Source organism: Nicotiana tabacum, chromosome 4, assembly GCF_000715075.1.
Source record: "Nicotiana tabacum cultivar K326 chromosome 4, ASM71507v2, whole genome shotgun sequence".
Lineage (NCBI taxonomy): Eukaryota > Viridiplantae > Streptophyta > Magnoliopsida > Solanales > Solanaceae > Nicotiana > Nicotiana tabacum.
The window spans coordinates 9,325,633-9,341,687 of NC_134083.1; the positions used below are offsets into that span (position 1 = coordinate 9,325,633).

At 34.0% G+C, this 16,055-nt stretch overlaps 1 protein-coding gene and 1 non-coding gene across 2 annotated transcripts; one reads left to right on the forward strand and one right to left on the reverse strand.

The window, feature by feature from the left end:
• Window positions 1-5,545: 5,545 nt before the first annotated feature.
• LOC107763687 (D-glycerate 3-kinase, chloroplastic-like) lies at window positions 5,546-9,007 on the forward strand. Its single transcript, XM_016582174.2, has 12 exons — window positions 5,546-5,917; window positions 6,642-7,027; window positions 7,156-7,235; window positions 7,312-7,363; window positions 7,443-7,484; window positions 7,565-7,643; window positions 7,725-7,756; window positions 7,837-7,905; window positions 8,159-8,233; window positions 8,328-8,444; window positions 8,535-8,585; window positions 8,687-9,007. Exons 1-12 carry the CDS (start codon window positions 5,680-5,682, stop codon window positions 8,828-8,830), a joined length of 1,365 nt encoding a protein of 454 aa, XP_016437660.1. The 5' UTR covers window positions 5,546-5,679; the 3' UTR covers window positions 8,831-9,007.
• A 1,056-nt stretch (window positions 9,008-10,063) lies between these two features.
• LOC107763686 (uncharacterized) lies at window positions 10,064-11,282 on the reverse strand. The gene is made up of 2 exons (XR_012708489.1): window positions 11,024-11,282; window positions 10,064-10,411 (listed from the first exon to the last, which is right to left on the reverse strand). It is a non-coding gene; the product is annotated as an uncharacterized LOC107763686 (transcript).
• Window positions 11,283-16,055: the final 4,773 nt, after the last annotated feature.

The window sequence follows — 16,055 nt, forward strand, 5'->3', positions numbered from 1 at the left end:
TCGGTAGTCCCTTTTAGATACAACAATATGTGTTTGATTCCATTCCAATGTCTCCCTGAAGGAGCAGAGCTATATCTTGTTAAGACATTAACTGAAAAAGTTATGGCAGATCTTGTAATGTTAGAAAGATACATTAGTGCACCAATTGTACTAAGACATGGTACTTCAGGACCAAGAAACTCTTCATTATTTTCATGAGGTCGGAATGGATATTTATTTATATCGAGTGATCTCACAACCATCGGGGTACTCAATGGATGTGCTTTATCCATATACAATCGCTTTAAAATCTTTTTAGTGTATGCTGATTGATGGACAAAAATTCCATCTTTTATATACTCATTTTGTAGACCAAGACAAAATTTTGTCTTTCCAAGATCTTTCATTTCAAATTCTTTCTTTAAATAGTCTACTGCTTTAGGAAGCTCCCTAGAAGTTCCAATGATATTTAAATCATCAACATACACGCCGATTATATCAAATTTAGATCCAGATCTTTTTATAAAGACACAAGGACAAATTGAATCATTCTTGTACCCTTCTTTCAACAGGTACTCACTCAGGTGATTATACCACATGCGCCCTGATTGTTTCAATATGTATAAGGATTTTTGAAGTTTTATTTAATAAATTTCTTGGAAACCTTAATATGCTTCAGAACAATTTAAATCCTTCAATGATTTCCATTATACGCATATCACGTTTTTCTTGTATTGCCAGATTAAAACCTGAAATGACGACATCCACCATAGGAGAACCTATCTCTATATAATCAATGCCAGGATATTTACAAATCTTCTTGTGACACAAGTCGTCTTTATGTCTATTGACTTGACCTTTTTTTTCGCACAAGAACATATTTATACCTCCGCTGACTTTATACTTTCAGGTGTTGGGACTATCCGTCCAACTTCATATTTTTCAGGTGAAATCAATTTTCATTGCGTATTTTTCATTTGGCCAATCATTTATCTGTCCAAATTTCATGACAGATTTGAGCTCAAGATTCAAGATCCTCGTCAATATTAATAATATTGAGCGCTACATTATATTAACAATATCGTCGACGATCATTTTATATCAGTTCTACTATTACCCAATAAAGATATAACTTATTGAGATCTAGTTATCTTATTATTTTTAGGTACCTGAGCCTCTCCCATGAGGTCTTATGAAGTGTTATGTCATAGTGTTCTTCTAGAGCACTTGCCTCCTTATTATGACCATCTTGAACATTTTCTCCTCTCCTTCTTCAAGGAGTTTTATCTTTGGAATCGATTAGTCTATTATACTTCATGCATTTCATAGACTCTACTCATTATGAACTTTATTTAATTTGGAGTATTAGCAGCTGAATATGACATTTAGCTTTGGGTCAGCAAATACGCCTGGCAATATTTTGCAAATGAATTATCACTTGAACTTCAAGTTCACATTTTTTCGTACGAGGATCTAGATGTACTCATAATAATTCATTACATGCATTACTTTTTCAGCTGCCCATTTTCTCCCCCTGTTGTTGGGATCACCAACACATATCCCTAGCCTTTTTTGGGGATCCATCTTTGTGTATTGTGGTGGAACAATTAAATCATATAGCACATTCATATTTCTAGATGAAAATTATTTGGTTACTGACCCTGAACCGATTGTGATAGGGAGAACTTATCATAACTTGGCTAGATGCGTACAAGTGTTGTTGTATATTAAATAATACATCACATACCCAATTTTAGTTTGGCAGTTTTGTTCTCATAACTAATGATTTAGATATAATTGGAGGCATACAATTTCTGCTAAACCAACTTGGATTTAAACTAGTATTATCAAGATATATCATCATAATTTATATTCTTGAACTGTGCTCTAATAGTTTGAGCAATCAATCTTGCAAAAGCCAAACTGCAAGTTGATAACAAATACACATGTGACCATAGAATAGATTCATTTATTAAAATCATATAATAGTAAACGGTCCACATGGCAGGTGACTGGGCCCATATATTTATAACCTTTTATTTGTTCCCGAAATCAAGGGATTCAATCCCAACCTTAACTGGTATATCATGAGAATAAGCAGCACAAGAGAATTCTTGAAGAATCTTCTATTTCTTCAATATATGCCAATGTGATTCTCAATTAATTTTTCGCATCATAATTGAACCGGGATGGTCAACCGGTCATGCCAACTAATATTTGTTTCAGTAAACCTCTAGTTTACTTGTGGCATATGATTCCATCATCATGCTTATATTTGTATAGTACAAATAGAAAGAAAATCGGGTAACCTTTCATATTTACCCGTTATGATTATAGAAATATGAAGATATTCAATATTCCTTTCATTTATAGTCTCAATATACCAACCACTTTGACATATACTTTTGAAACTCAAAAAGTTTCTTTCGAGATTTTACAATATCAATGCCGTGAATAATTTTATTCATCCGGATAGTAACAAATTAATTTTTTCGGAGCTCTTAACAACTTTTGTACTACAAAATCTTTTGTCACACCATTCATATGGTAAATGTCTCATTCACGGAGAAAATTATATCATTATAAATTGTCATGGTCAAAATCATCATAAGCAAAATCATTTCTTGCTTTAATTTTGCCTTTAATAACCTTTTATAAGGCACAACAAAATATATATTTTTTGGCGTATCATATGTACGCGACCAATGAAATATTCATGTAACCACATAATAATATTTATTCTCTTTATTTCACTCAAACCTCTCTTAGAGGTGAGTTGGGTGGTATTCATCTAATCATGCATTGCATGCCTTTATTCATTACTTTTATTACATATTTCCACATTCACCTTTAGGAATAGGTTCGCATTCTCAATGCTTATCACAAGTCACATCCTCTTCAAGGAATGAATCATAATCAGCGACATGCTTTATTATTTTTCATATCAATTTGATGGTAAACATTGCCTTCACATTTTGAAGGACTATCTTGAGAACCCTTATTGTTCTCCTTTTATAATCATAGTGATGATTATTATTATTTTGATCTTTAGAACACACACGTTCATTATTCAACCACTTGTCTTCATTTAGACTTATTATGCGCCGCTACCATATTCACTTCAAGAATGGAGCAAGTCAAGTGGGACAATATTCATGTCTTTTCATAAAAAATATATTATTTTTCTTTAGTCATCATTATATCATCAATATGGTATAGTGGGACTCAATCCAATGTCTTACCAATATAAAGGCATGTTAGGCCATAATGAATTGGGACTCAAACCCAACTCTTATCATCATGGAGCATCAGGACTTGATCCTAATGTCTTACCCTCATGGTGCATTGCGACTTGAACTCATTGAAGTTGATATCATTAATAGCAAATGACAAAATCAATTTTAAATACGAAGGAAATGCTTACCTCTTGAGTTAAACTCTTCATAATGTCATTTGGATATAATTCTCAACAATAGACTTTCATTTACTCAAATCAGCTAAGTAATTAATGTCAAACAGATATATGAAAATATAAAATAATATTGAAAATTCACATGTAGTCTTTGCTGCAATAAGCTTACTTCATGATAAAATTAATATGACCAGAACATTAAAGAAAAATATTGTATCAAATAGAATAATATAGTACTACTAGTTACCATGCACTTTTATGAAAACTAAGTATTATGCTCTCTAAAGAAATAAAGAGATATAGCAGAACCTTTAGGTTAATCAGGGAATCAAAAAATAATAGGGGACAAATCTCTGTCTACTATCTACTACTATATGCTTTCCATATAGAAATGATTCAACATGTTAATTTGATAAAAACTATCATCGATGAAAAATTTGGTGTAGTACATACTTCTTGTACTAATATTTTATCTTATTAAAATAAAATAGTTACGAGTAATATTATTATTATATTATATTTGACAGTAAACTAATGTATAATCATTATACTAGGCATACTAAAATCGTATTATAAGGTAAAACCATAAGCATACATAATAAAGTATAATTTTAATTTTGTAGATTATTTAGTATACCGCATGCCACCTATTATTTAGTTCATGAAAATTTAACAGGGTGACGTCCTTAGCAGCCACATAAATATTAATTTTCTAATAACCATACCATTGCTTATTCCAAATATTGGTATAAACTTATCTGGTTTAAAGCTCGGACTTGTTGTTGTAGCAGAAAGACGTGCCTGTAACACAGAAGTAGAATTCAACCTTGAGGTTAGAGATTTCGTGTTGATAACGTGTTATGAAATATAGCTCAAAGTAACAATATAGAACAAGAAAAAAAATAAGCTAAGAGATATAGAGAGAAAGAGATGAGAGATTTTTATTTCTTCTTCAATTGTGTGTATTCTCTTATCTATTACAAGGCCTTTGTATAGGCATAAAAAGTGAAGAAAAATATGTCATTGAATATGTCATTAAGCATAGAAATATGTCATTGAATATGTCATTAAGCATTTGCGAAGATCATGGAGGAAGAGTAGACATCCACCATAATTTAATTTTTCTTATAACATAACTTATAAACTACTCCTTTCCTTACTATATGACACTGTTACTATCAACAACAACAACATACCCAGTATAATTCCACAAGTGAAGTCTAGAGAAGATAGTGTGTATATATACCTTATCTTGTGCAGGTACAAATACGACACTGTTACCATCATTAACTTATAAACGACATTGTTATTCACGGGGTCAAATACTATTTTTACTAGTACAACTTTTTGAAAGATTTTTTATTTTAAATAGTATTATGTATGATTTATAATACATTTTACGTAATTTAAAATAACTTTTAAGAAGATAGGAATAAAGTATTGACCCTCATATTTTATGTTTTTTTGTTCTTTTTTCCCCCTTTTTCTAAACTTTAAGTTTCATACATTAATAGTGTGGAGAAATTTTTACCTAATCAGATCACGTATAAGGTAATCATAAATAAATTTCTATAATAATCATTAATGATAATTTGATTTTTTTTTTAACTAATCTGTTATCTCAAACTAATAGCCCGTTTGGCCAAGCTGAAAAAATCAGCTTATTTTGAGAAGTGTTTTTTTCTAAAAAGTGCTTTTCTCAAAAGTACTTTTGGTGAGAAGCAGTTTATGTTTGACTAATTAATTTGAAAAGTACTTCTGAGTAGCAATTAGTATTTGGTCAAGCTTTAAAAAACTGTTTCTAAGTTATTTTTCTCGAAAGTGCTTTTCAAAAAAATATTTTTGAAGAGAAACTAATTTTTTTTGTTTCTTTAAAACTATTTCTGCTTCTACTCAAAAATACTTTTTTTCCTTTCAAAAACTTAGGCCAAACACCTTAATGTTATTAAAAAAATTACTTTTGACCAAGAACTTTTGACTCAAAAGAACTTTGGCCAACCATGCTATAAATTACGTTACACTGCTAGTGTAAGAATAATCTTTAAACTGTAGTTACCTTTAACTATCTGGCGGGAGATTCCGAGTGGCAATTTGGTACTTTCAGAAATCCGATATGGCAGCAAGGTCAGATTGTTGTACGTTCTAGGCCAACCTTAACCGATCGTTTTTAACTAACAGTATCGACTCCTCCCGCAATCCTAGACCCAGAAAAAACTGCAACACACACTCACTGCTCTCTCAGTTTCACTCTGTGTGTGTGTGAGAGAGAGAGAGAGAGAGAGCCGACAATGGCGGGATTGAATATATTATCTCAGACTCCGTCGCCATGGCAGCTGTCAGCTTCCTCCACATCATCATCCTCATTTTCTTTACGCTGTCGTCATTTCTACAATTTTAATATTTACAATTGCGGCGATATCAAATGCTATAAAATCGGGTCGTCCACTTTTTCCCTTTCTGGAGCTCCAAGATCAAAGCCTTCTGCCTTTTCATCTCAAATGCTGCCTCAGCTCTCTAATTCTTCAGGTTTTAATTTTGAAAATTTTCCATTTTTTTAGCTCTACTGATTGTCGCTTCATTTCAACTCGTTAGAAATAAATTTGATTGTATTTTCTCTTTGTAATTTGGTTCCCACAAAACTTCTTAAAAGTTGCAATAATAGCAAATATTAGCTGAAGTGAGTGTAAGCTAAATTTTCACGATTCTTATAATTGGAAACTAATTCTTGCTTATAGTTAACTGTTGGCTCCAAAATTGGGGTTGTCCTAGTGCTGGAAATAATGCTGTTAATATGGAGTTGACTATAAATTTGTTGAACAAATTAACTGCTTTGTTGGGAGGGAGGTGGGTGGGTAGGAATTCAAGAGTTGGAGTTGGAAACTGGAAATAATTAAGTAAGATCCTGAAGTTTTTTCTTTTAATTTCAAAGCCACGTCCCGAATTTCTATGATAAATTGAGGGTTAATAGTATTTGTATATGCTATTTTTAATAAAAGAAGACAAATACAAATATCTACGCCGGGGGTGGGGATGGTGTGGGGGTATAAATGATTTATCTGCAGGCTGCAAGACTAAACACAGGTTTTGAATATGAAATTAGTGAACCCTTCAAATATGTATATTATACCACTTGTATTTGTATGAGTTATTTCTTGTGTTAGTTAATGACCAGTGGTGTCACTTCTGTTAAATGCCGTGAGACCATGTTCTTTTAGCCCGTTTGCTTTCATGGTTGGTCATGGTTGTGCAGGCAGTGGATATTCCTGGATGCAAGATAATTCTGCTTCTTGTGGTAATTTTTCCCGCAATGGAAGGAAGCAAGGTCCATTGAATTCTGTGGCTCCAACAGAACGAGCACAAATTTCTTCTGTGGACGATCTTTATGACTTCATATGCTCAGGCCCCCTCATCAATAAGATAGGTCTGACACCCGAAAAAGTGGCTGAGTCCATTGATAAGTGGATAGAGTATGGATTTCGCCTTTGTAGATTGTTTCAGCTCAACCAGCTGGCTCTCAACGAGCCTCAAAAAATTCGACTCTACCACTACTATATTCCAGTCTTCTTGTGGTGTGAACAGGAAATTTCACAGCATAGTTCCAAGTTCAAAGACAACGAAGAAATCCCTCCGTTGGTGGTAGTCACATTTTTATCATTCACTTGGTTCTTGTGTGTTTGATTTCCATTGAGGTCCATATCATGTTGGTCTAATTACAAAAAGTAAACATAAACACCGTTAAGATAAGGTATATTCTTGGCATGTAGATTGGCTTCAGTGCGCCTCAAGGATGTGGAAAGACAACACTCGTATTTGCATTAGAATATCTTTTTAAAATCACAGGGAGGTAAGTTGCATCATGATATTTTGCTTCCTCTGTGGAATGGAAATGACCAAAAATTATGCTGAACATGTGTAATCAGGAAAGCTGCTACACTATCCATTGATGATTTTTATTTAACAGCAGAGGAACAGGTAAATGTTTCATGAGATTGTGGCTTGCTAGTTTGTGTCTGTGTATTATCACGAATGCTGACAAATTATGTTGTTTTAGGCCAAACTAAGAGAGAACAACCCGGGGAACTTGCTTTTGGAGGTATTAAATGACGAATAATGGCTGGTAGCTCTTTTGTTCTCATAAACTTGAGATGTAAAATTTTTCATTTTTCACTTCAGTTCCGTGGAAATGCTGGAAGCCATGATCTCTCATTGTCTGTTGAAACACTGGCAGAGCTAAGCAAAGTGACAAAAGAAGGTGAATGCACCTTTTTAGTTTGTGCTATTTTTCAGTTAGACATTGGATCTATACGCTTAATTGATATTCAACTCCATCCAGGTGTGAAGATGAAGCTTCCTCGATATGATAAAGTGAGTAAGAGCAATCATAAACATTTAAATCTCAAGTGGGTTCTGCATATTATTTACTAATTCTAAAACTTTATCTCCAGTCTGCGTACAATGGGAGAGGTGACAGAGCTGATCCCTCCACATGGCCAGAGGTTGAAGGGCCTTTAACGGTAGGAAGATCTTTTTATCTAGAGCTGGCAATTTAGTGAGTTTCTGTTCATGTATGTTTAATGATTCAAGAGTGACCCCAATTCCATCATCTCTACACCTAGAAGTAAAAGTAAAAGTTCTAAAATGACTTAAAATGGTAAGAGTGTCAGCATCATGGCCCAATTCTTGTAAAAACACAACTTTTCTCATCGATTGAACTCGAGGGAAATGGTTCGATTGCCTCACATCATTGTCATTTACTTTGGATATTAGGTAATTCTGTTTGAGGGTTGGATGCTTGGTTTCAAACCTCTTCCACCTGAAGCTGTCAAAGCTGTTGATCCACAGGTTCAAATACTTGACTCTCCTATGGATACTTCATATGCTTGTGCTTTCTGTTTAGATCTATATTTCTTGGATCATTAAATTTTCAAAATTGCAGCTTGAGACAGTCAACAAGAACTTAGAAGCTTATTATGATGCATGGTATAAGTATGTAAAATCATGGATTATCATCAAGATTCATGATCCAAGTTATGTCTATCAGTGGCGTTTGCAGGTTCGTTTTGTGATATCATCTACGTTTTTGTCCGTCTTCCATATTTATGCTTGTGCTATTTATTTAACTAGAGTAGTGGGATGTTTTCAGGCGGAGATTGCAATGAGGGCTGATGGGAATCCTGGGATGTCCGATGAGGAGGTGAAAATTTTTATTTGTTCTTTCTCAAAAAACTAATCCATCACTTAATGCTTCAGAGGAATGTTGTCCAATATTTTGTTCTCCTTTTTTGTTTTCCGTAGGTGAGGGATTTTGTATCCCGCTACTTGCCAGCATACAAGGCTTACCTTCCCACACTCTACTCAGAAGGACCTACTGGCGCAGACCCGGAGCATGTTCTTCTCGTTGAAATTGATGAAGGGAGAAATCCCATCCTTGGTAGCTAAGGTAAAACTGCAATTATGGAGTTGGTTTGATCCTTGATTGATTTTTGTTGCAAAGAATGGGACCTTTGCGAGCATCATTTCCATCTGAGAGTTTCTTCACTTGTACATTCAAATGTAATATTGTAAATTAAGCCACATGTGAAGATAAGAAATTTTACACGAGTTACATTCTTTAAATTTTATCTTGGATTTTATTTTTTGTGCAAAGACTGAGACCCCTTGCAAGCATTTTTCTCCACATGAGAGTGTCTCCACTTGTATTATCAAGTGTAATATTGAAAAATCAGCCATATGTGAAGGTAAAAATGTCATAATTTTGGTCGAGTTACTTTCTTTGGCTTGGCGTTTATAGAGCCTAATAATCTTTGACCATAATCTTTCAGTGTCAAAGGATTATATTTGATGATAACATGCCAAAGACCTAACTCCACGCCTTGAGAATCCAACATTGGAACTATATTTCTTGTACTTTTAACTTTGGCGTTCTAGTTATTTATCTATATTAAGAGCACAAGAGCAGCTCTTTATTTTCTATATACTGTTCGATGGAGTCTTTATTTTGATGGTTCGGTTTCAATTCTAGCCAGTTTTTAAAGAACAACCTCTTTGAACGCAGAACCGGAGCTATAGGGTCCAAAGGGGGTTTAATTGAATTTTGTGCGAATATGGTAAAAAAATAACTTTTTTGCGCATGTATAAATTGGTGAATCTCCTTAGCTTAAGGGAAACTTATAGTGTAGAACGTTGGTTCAAGAATTGTTCTAAATTTTAGATTTAACTCTCAAGTCTTAGTTTTGCATTTTTTTGAATCCCCTTTTCAGAATTGTATTTTTGCTTCTTTGTTAATTTCCTTGTTTGAAAAATAGAGAAGTAACCTCTTACAATATTGTATATCGAAAATTTCTAAGTTTCTTTCAAAATTACAACTATATTACAAATGAAATTTAATCACGTTACAGTGTTCACTATACTGATCTCCCACGCATAGCTGATTATGATAATATTTTAGAGTACAACAACAACAACATACCCTAGTATTATCTCACACCGTGGGGTCTGTGGAGGGTAGTGTATACGCAGACCTTATCCCTACCTTGTGAGGTTGTTTTCAATAGACCCTCAGCTCAAGAAAACATAAGCACCACGTTAATGAAAATATAGACAAGAATGGACAGTACCAAAAAGCCATATAAAAGCAGGATAAAAACAACAAGATAGTAAGGTAATCAACAATGAAAGAAAACAACGGCTTGTCATAAAAATTAACTACCCACAGAAAGCGAGACTGCGTGCCAATACTACTGGCACAACCAATCAGCTGCTTAATTACATAACAAGTTTATTCAACTTCAGAGTTGTAAATATACAAAAGAGTGCCGAAGAAACAGGGAGTTAACAAGAGGGAAACAAGTTCTATTTGGAACTTATGTTAGCAGAGATAGATGCTAACAAATTAACAATAACATACATAGCATTGACATGGCTAGGAAGGACATCAATTAAGCACAGTTGCAGCAGAGCATGTCCAAACAGCACTCACAAGTCTCGTAGCAACAGAAGCAGCAACACATTGCAAACAAACTGCATCCGGAAAAATGATGAAAAAATGTGAAACAAACTGCATCTGGAAAAATTGAATATGATTACTTTTGGAAGAAGTCTCCCAAACTTGAGAAACTCCTAATTTGAGGCTTTACGAATGTAAAAGTTAAACTCATTAGTTATCCATTTTCTAAATAGATAATATGGTTCTTATCCATATTTGACCAATTTTTAAAAAGTTCATTACCCAACCTATTTTTTAGTATATAATATAGGTGGATAACTATTTTCTTTTAACCATTTTGCCACCACTAGTCAATACATGTACATCAGTCTTTCCCTTTTCTAGTTGATAAATCAACGTTTAGATACGTGGTCGGAAGTAGCCTTTATGCTACGGGTTCAACTGAACTCATAACCTTCGACACAAAGTATAAATTTATATGTAAAAATCTAAACTCAACAAATATTATATATGAACTCATAATTTAACAATATAATCAATTCAATGCTGGAAATCTTAAAAAATTGAACTCGTTAAATTTAAATCTTAAATCCGCAAAAACGGGCTTTTTCACACATAATAGATAAAGGTGATCTGAAAAGAAGAAAAAAGAAGAAGATGTGGCAAGAGTTAAAAGAAGTACGAACCAAGCATAAATGCATCCTTTTTCCTCGTGTCTGCGTTGCACATGTTCAACATAAGTCATCTCCTGATATGAGGGTGCGTCCATTTTTATTCTAAGCTTATTGCAGCTAAAGGCTTTTCAGAGAAGTAATTTATAATATACTGAGAGAGCTTTTGGTATACCTTGAGTTGAGTGAACCACTTTAATTCCTTGTATGGTTTATAATACAGCTCACTTTGCATAAGACAACAAACGAAAGTCCTAATAGCTAAAAGACACATGCTTTGTCTCATTTTTAATACTACTATATATCCTTATCAAATATCTGGCAGTAGTTAGAAAATGGGATTATGTCTTTTTCATTTTACTGACCTCTACACTTATCTTGCAGGTATCTTTGAGAGTATATGCTGGGAGAAGTTATATTTATAGTATAATATATAATTGCAGTTTGAACAACATAAAAATATCTGCAAGGATAAAACTACTTGTCTTCTCATAATAGGCTAATGTAGATCATTTTCTCACTTCCACTAGACATTGTTGGAATTCAACTTATTATATATAAATCCCTCATAAATCACATGGTAAGGCTTGATTTAGACTCAATATAGAAACACACCTCATCAATTACTAATAGATTAGAGGTTTGAATTATGTGAAGACTAAATTATTTATCGCAAATCGTATCAATGTTTTATCCTCTAGAAAAATCAGACTCAATAGAGATATGAGGTTACTATTCAATGAAACTAAAAGATTTTGGATAAGCTTATGATTGTAAAGATTGGTATTAAGTCCCTGTTGGAGGGTAGACAAACGTGAAACGTGTGACATTAGTAGTCTTCACAAAACCTAGAAAGACCAATGGGGGTTATGTCAAATGACAGGAATGTGAAGTGATTAGGTGGCAGGAAAGCTACAGGATTTTGACGTAAAATCATGTTAAATAATAGGTCCCACACTACTAAGGGTTATAGTGAAATATTTCTATCCTTAATCAGAACTCTCCTTTGTGAATTATAAGAATGATAAAAGAATCTATATAGGGACCGCTTCCCTCTTTAGTGAGACTTATTAGGGGTGAGTGTCGGTGGGTTCGCCGGTTCGATTCAATTTTTTTTGTTTCGATTTATGATTTTAATAACTAAAATCGAACCAAAGTATTTTTGGGTCAATTTTCTTACGGTTTGGCGCGATTAATTTCGATTTGGTTTTTCAGTTTTAGGCTTGTTAAATTGGACTTCTTTCTTAAGCAATAAAAGAGCTTCAAATTAAATTCTTATAAAGTTTCTGAGGCTCAATGCATATGTTTGGAAAATTGTCCTACTGTAATATGCTATAACATAAAATTTAATTAGAAAATAATAAAATATACACTAAGAATATATGCTCATTGTATTTGCTAAGAATATTACTGTTTCTATAGTAATGCGTATTTTTTTATTATTGAATTTGCAATTTAATATTTTATTAGTAACAACCATTATGATTTGCACATTAAACTGAAAGTAAGAAAGAGATTTATGTTATCATAGGAGAACCAATAAATATCATAGTTTATGGAATAATGATTATGGTGTGCTTGAGGTTATTAATGTTTGGACAGCGCAACTGTGGGGTTGGACTATGGGTGTTTAACGGGCGGGTTGGGACGGGCTGGACGCAAAAAAAATCAGTCTGTTCGTTTGCCGTTTAACGTTGTGGGCTGTATTTTTTCGGGTTTTTTTTGTCAGTCCGGGTTCAGGCTTAGAGGGCTGTTAGCGGGGCGTGCATTTTTTTTTAAAGTAAATTTTATTTTTCTTATTCAATGTTATTGATACTTAAGTGTTTGCAAACTTTTAAGGCTTAGAATTAAACTTTGAAGTTTAAAGTTTTAAATTTAAAATTTGAATTTTACAATTTTAAAATTGAAATTTGAAAGTAAGTGGCTACAAAAAATTTCATGAATAGTATTACTTATAAATGCACCAGTATACCTTTGATCTTCATCATATTTAAAAGCAATAATACATTTTTACATACAAAAATTATCATTTATCCAATGGCATGTAACAGTCAAATAATCATTACCATTTACAACACGACCAATATCAGAAGTAAGGAAAATTCTACAAGAAAGACTGTCAAACAAATAACGTATATATGTATGATATTGTCCAAAAAGCCTAAAGATATCAGCTCTACAAGTACTTCTAGGAATACCTTTAAACAAAGGGTTATAAATTCTTTAAATATAAGTAACAAGATATGGTGAAGCAGCAAAATTAAAAGGTAAACAATCTAAAATAATCATTTTAGCTAATTCTTCCCGATCTTTCTTAATATCGTATTTACCCATTAACCCTCCAGTATCCGGGTTAAGTTTTTGTTGCCCATCTTCTTCATCTACTCCCCAATCAAGAGGGTGGTTGTCTACCATGTGCCTATGAAGTTGACCCGTTCCCCCTCCCTTACCGGTCTCATGTTTATAAATATCCTTACAAATTCTACATCTTACATAATTTTTTTCTTCTTCTAGTTTGTCAAAAAAATTCCAACACTTACTTCTTAATCTTCGATTCTTCTTAATAGGGAGGGGAAGTCTACTTGTATTATCACGACTTCCACCCCTAATATTTTGAGTTTGACTAGCATTACCAGGTGTAGCTGGTGGTGTTTCAAGATTATCAGGTGATGGAGTATCATCTAAATTATCATCTAAATCATCATCTATACCATAATTTTCTTGAAGTCGCTCATAATCTACATTTAAATTTTCAGGTGAACTTTCAGAAATATGTGTAAAGCTACTAGAAGAACAAGCACCACCTCTTGATCTTTTGAAAGTTTTCTTACTACCACCTCTACTAGTGCACGCTTTTTTGGCTGCTCTAAATATATCCATTATGTAAATTAAATTAATAATTCTAAATAATAAAATAAGTGTACACCAAAGAAGAGAAAGATATGGAACGAGTGTACCGGGATTCCGGATGCCGCACTAAATTTGATATCAAAAATCAAACTTCAATTGATAGATCGATACTTGATAGTTGATACCACACTCCACTTGAATACTTGATATTTGATAATAATAATTTTGTAATGGCTAAACTAAATATTTGATGAAACTTGAAATAATAAGTAATTGAGAATTTAAGAACAATAATCAATAATATCAAGAGAGAAATGAGAGAGAATTAGAGTAGTAAAAGAGTGAATTGTGAGGAAAAATGAAGAATAAGGGGGGTTATTTATAGTTTTTAAAAGGTTAAAATTATAATTTATCAAATATTAGGGGTGTGGGGGCTATTTTCTTAAGGGGTTGGCCGAAATGGCCATTTCTGCAAAAAAAGGGCCGTTGGCCAACGGTCATATTTGAATTTGACGATTGGCAACGATCAAAAATAAATAAATAATAATAAAAAAAAACCGTTAAAAATCGGGCTGAACCGGGCTGTAGCCCATTAAAACCCCGTTAACGGGTTAACGTGCTTAGCGGGTTCCGGTGCACCGGTATCAAAAAACTGTTCGTTTGAAACCCGCTCCCTGCCCAACCCGTCCCAGCCCGCGCCCCACGCTACAGTACCGAGCTGAACCAGGTTATAAACAGGTCAGCCCGGCCCGATTAACAGGTATAGGTTGGACGAATGTTTGAAAGGTCTGGCACTTTAAGGTGTGGGCTTCAACATTCATTATCAATTAATAAATGATTGGGCTCACATTTAATATGTTAGACTAGGGGTGGCATGTGGGCCGGTTAGGACCGGGACCGGCCCAGGACCGCAAGCCTACATGGGCGGTGGGCCTAAACGGTCCTAACCGGATAGGACCGGGACCGTGGGGTGGTGGGCCGGGTAGTGGGCCGGTTTCATAGGGGAGGCCCGCGAGACCGGGACCGGCTCAGAAGTGGGCCGGTTCAAACGGTCCTAAACGGGCCCAACGGCTAATTTAAAAAAAAAATTTGACCGTTTGTCCATTTAAAAACTAGCCGTTTGGTCTGCCAAAATAGTCGTTGGCTATTTGCAAAATAGCCATTTAACCCCCTAAATTTTGTTTTAACCCCAAACTTTTTATAATTACACTTTTTCCCTATTTTCAACTATAAATACTCCCTCATTCTTTTATTTTTCTCACAAAATCATCAATCTCTCTCAATCTCTCTCTAATATTCTTCTATAATTACTTACTTAATTGTTACAATTTGTGCAAAATTGTGAAGTTGGTGAATTGAAATCTTCAACGATAATTATTTTTCAACAAGTTGTTCATCAATTCGGTAAACTCGTTCCAACTCTTAAGTTTTAATATTATAGTTTTATTTGTTTTATTTACTTTGCTTGATTAATTAAGATGGCTTATTTCCTAAAAAAAATATTTAGTAAAAATAAGAAAAAATCCAAGAGTGGTGAATCTAGTGGCCAATCTGTTCCTCCTCCACTTCCCCCGGCTCCCCGGCCAAAACCTGTTACCCGTCCTACACCTGCTATTCTTGATAGCGATAATAGTTTATTACAATTTACCGAGAGTCAATTTTACCATAATATTGCACCCGGTGAACAATTAAACCATGAATATATGAATGCTCTTTATGGTAATCCAACTATTGATGAAAATGCTGATGAAGAAATAGATTTTGATGAAACGCAACCGGATGACGCCACTAGTCCTGCTCCTGAAGTTAACCCAACTAATAATAATCCAAATGATTCCCCATCTGACCCTCCTGTTACTGCCCCTACTTTTTCTAGACAACCTTCTAAACGGGCAGAAACATCTCTTGTTTGGCTATTTTTTACTCAACTAAGAGAAAAAAATAGGGCTAAGTGTAAAACTTGTGGCAAAGAGTTAGTTTTTAAATATGTTGGAAGTCGGGGAGGGGGGGAGGGGGGGAGTTTGACTAGACACATATTGCTACACCCTCAAGATAAAGTTAGATATTTTCGTATGAAAGCTTTGGCCGAGGGGACAAGTGTACCTAGTCAAGCTGACCTTAGTACCGAGTCAAATCAATCTCAACCGGGAATTAACACTGTTACCGGTGGTATTTTATATTATGATCCAAAAAAAGA

Excerpts from the sequence above, each read along its gene's own strand:
- LOC107763687 (XM_016582174.2), top strand. The coding sequence starts at position 5,680 with ATGGCGGGATTGAATATATTATCTCAGACTCCGTCGCCATGGCAGCTG. Across the intron at positions 7,028-7,155 it reads AAGAAATCCCTCCGTTGGTG|ATTGGCTTCAGTGCGCCTCA; the intron begins GTAGTCACATTT and ends CTTGGCATGTAG. Across the intron at positions 7,906-8,158 it reads AGGTTGAAGGGCCTTTAACG|GTAATTCTGTTTGAGGGTTG; the intron begins GTAGGAAGATCT and ends TTTGGATATTAG.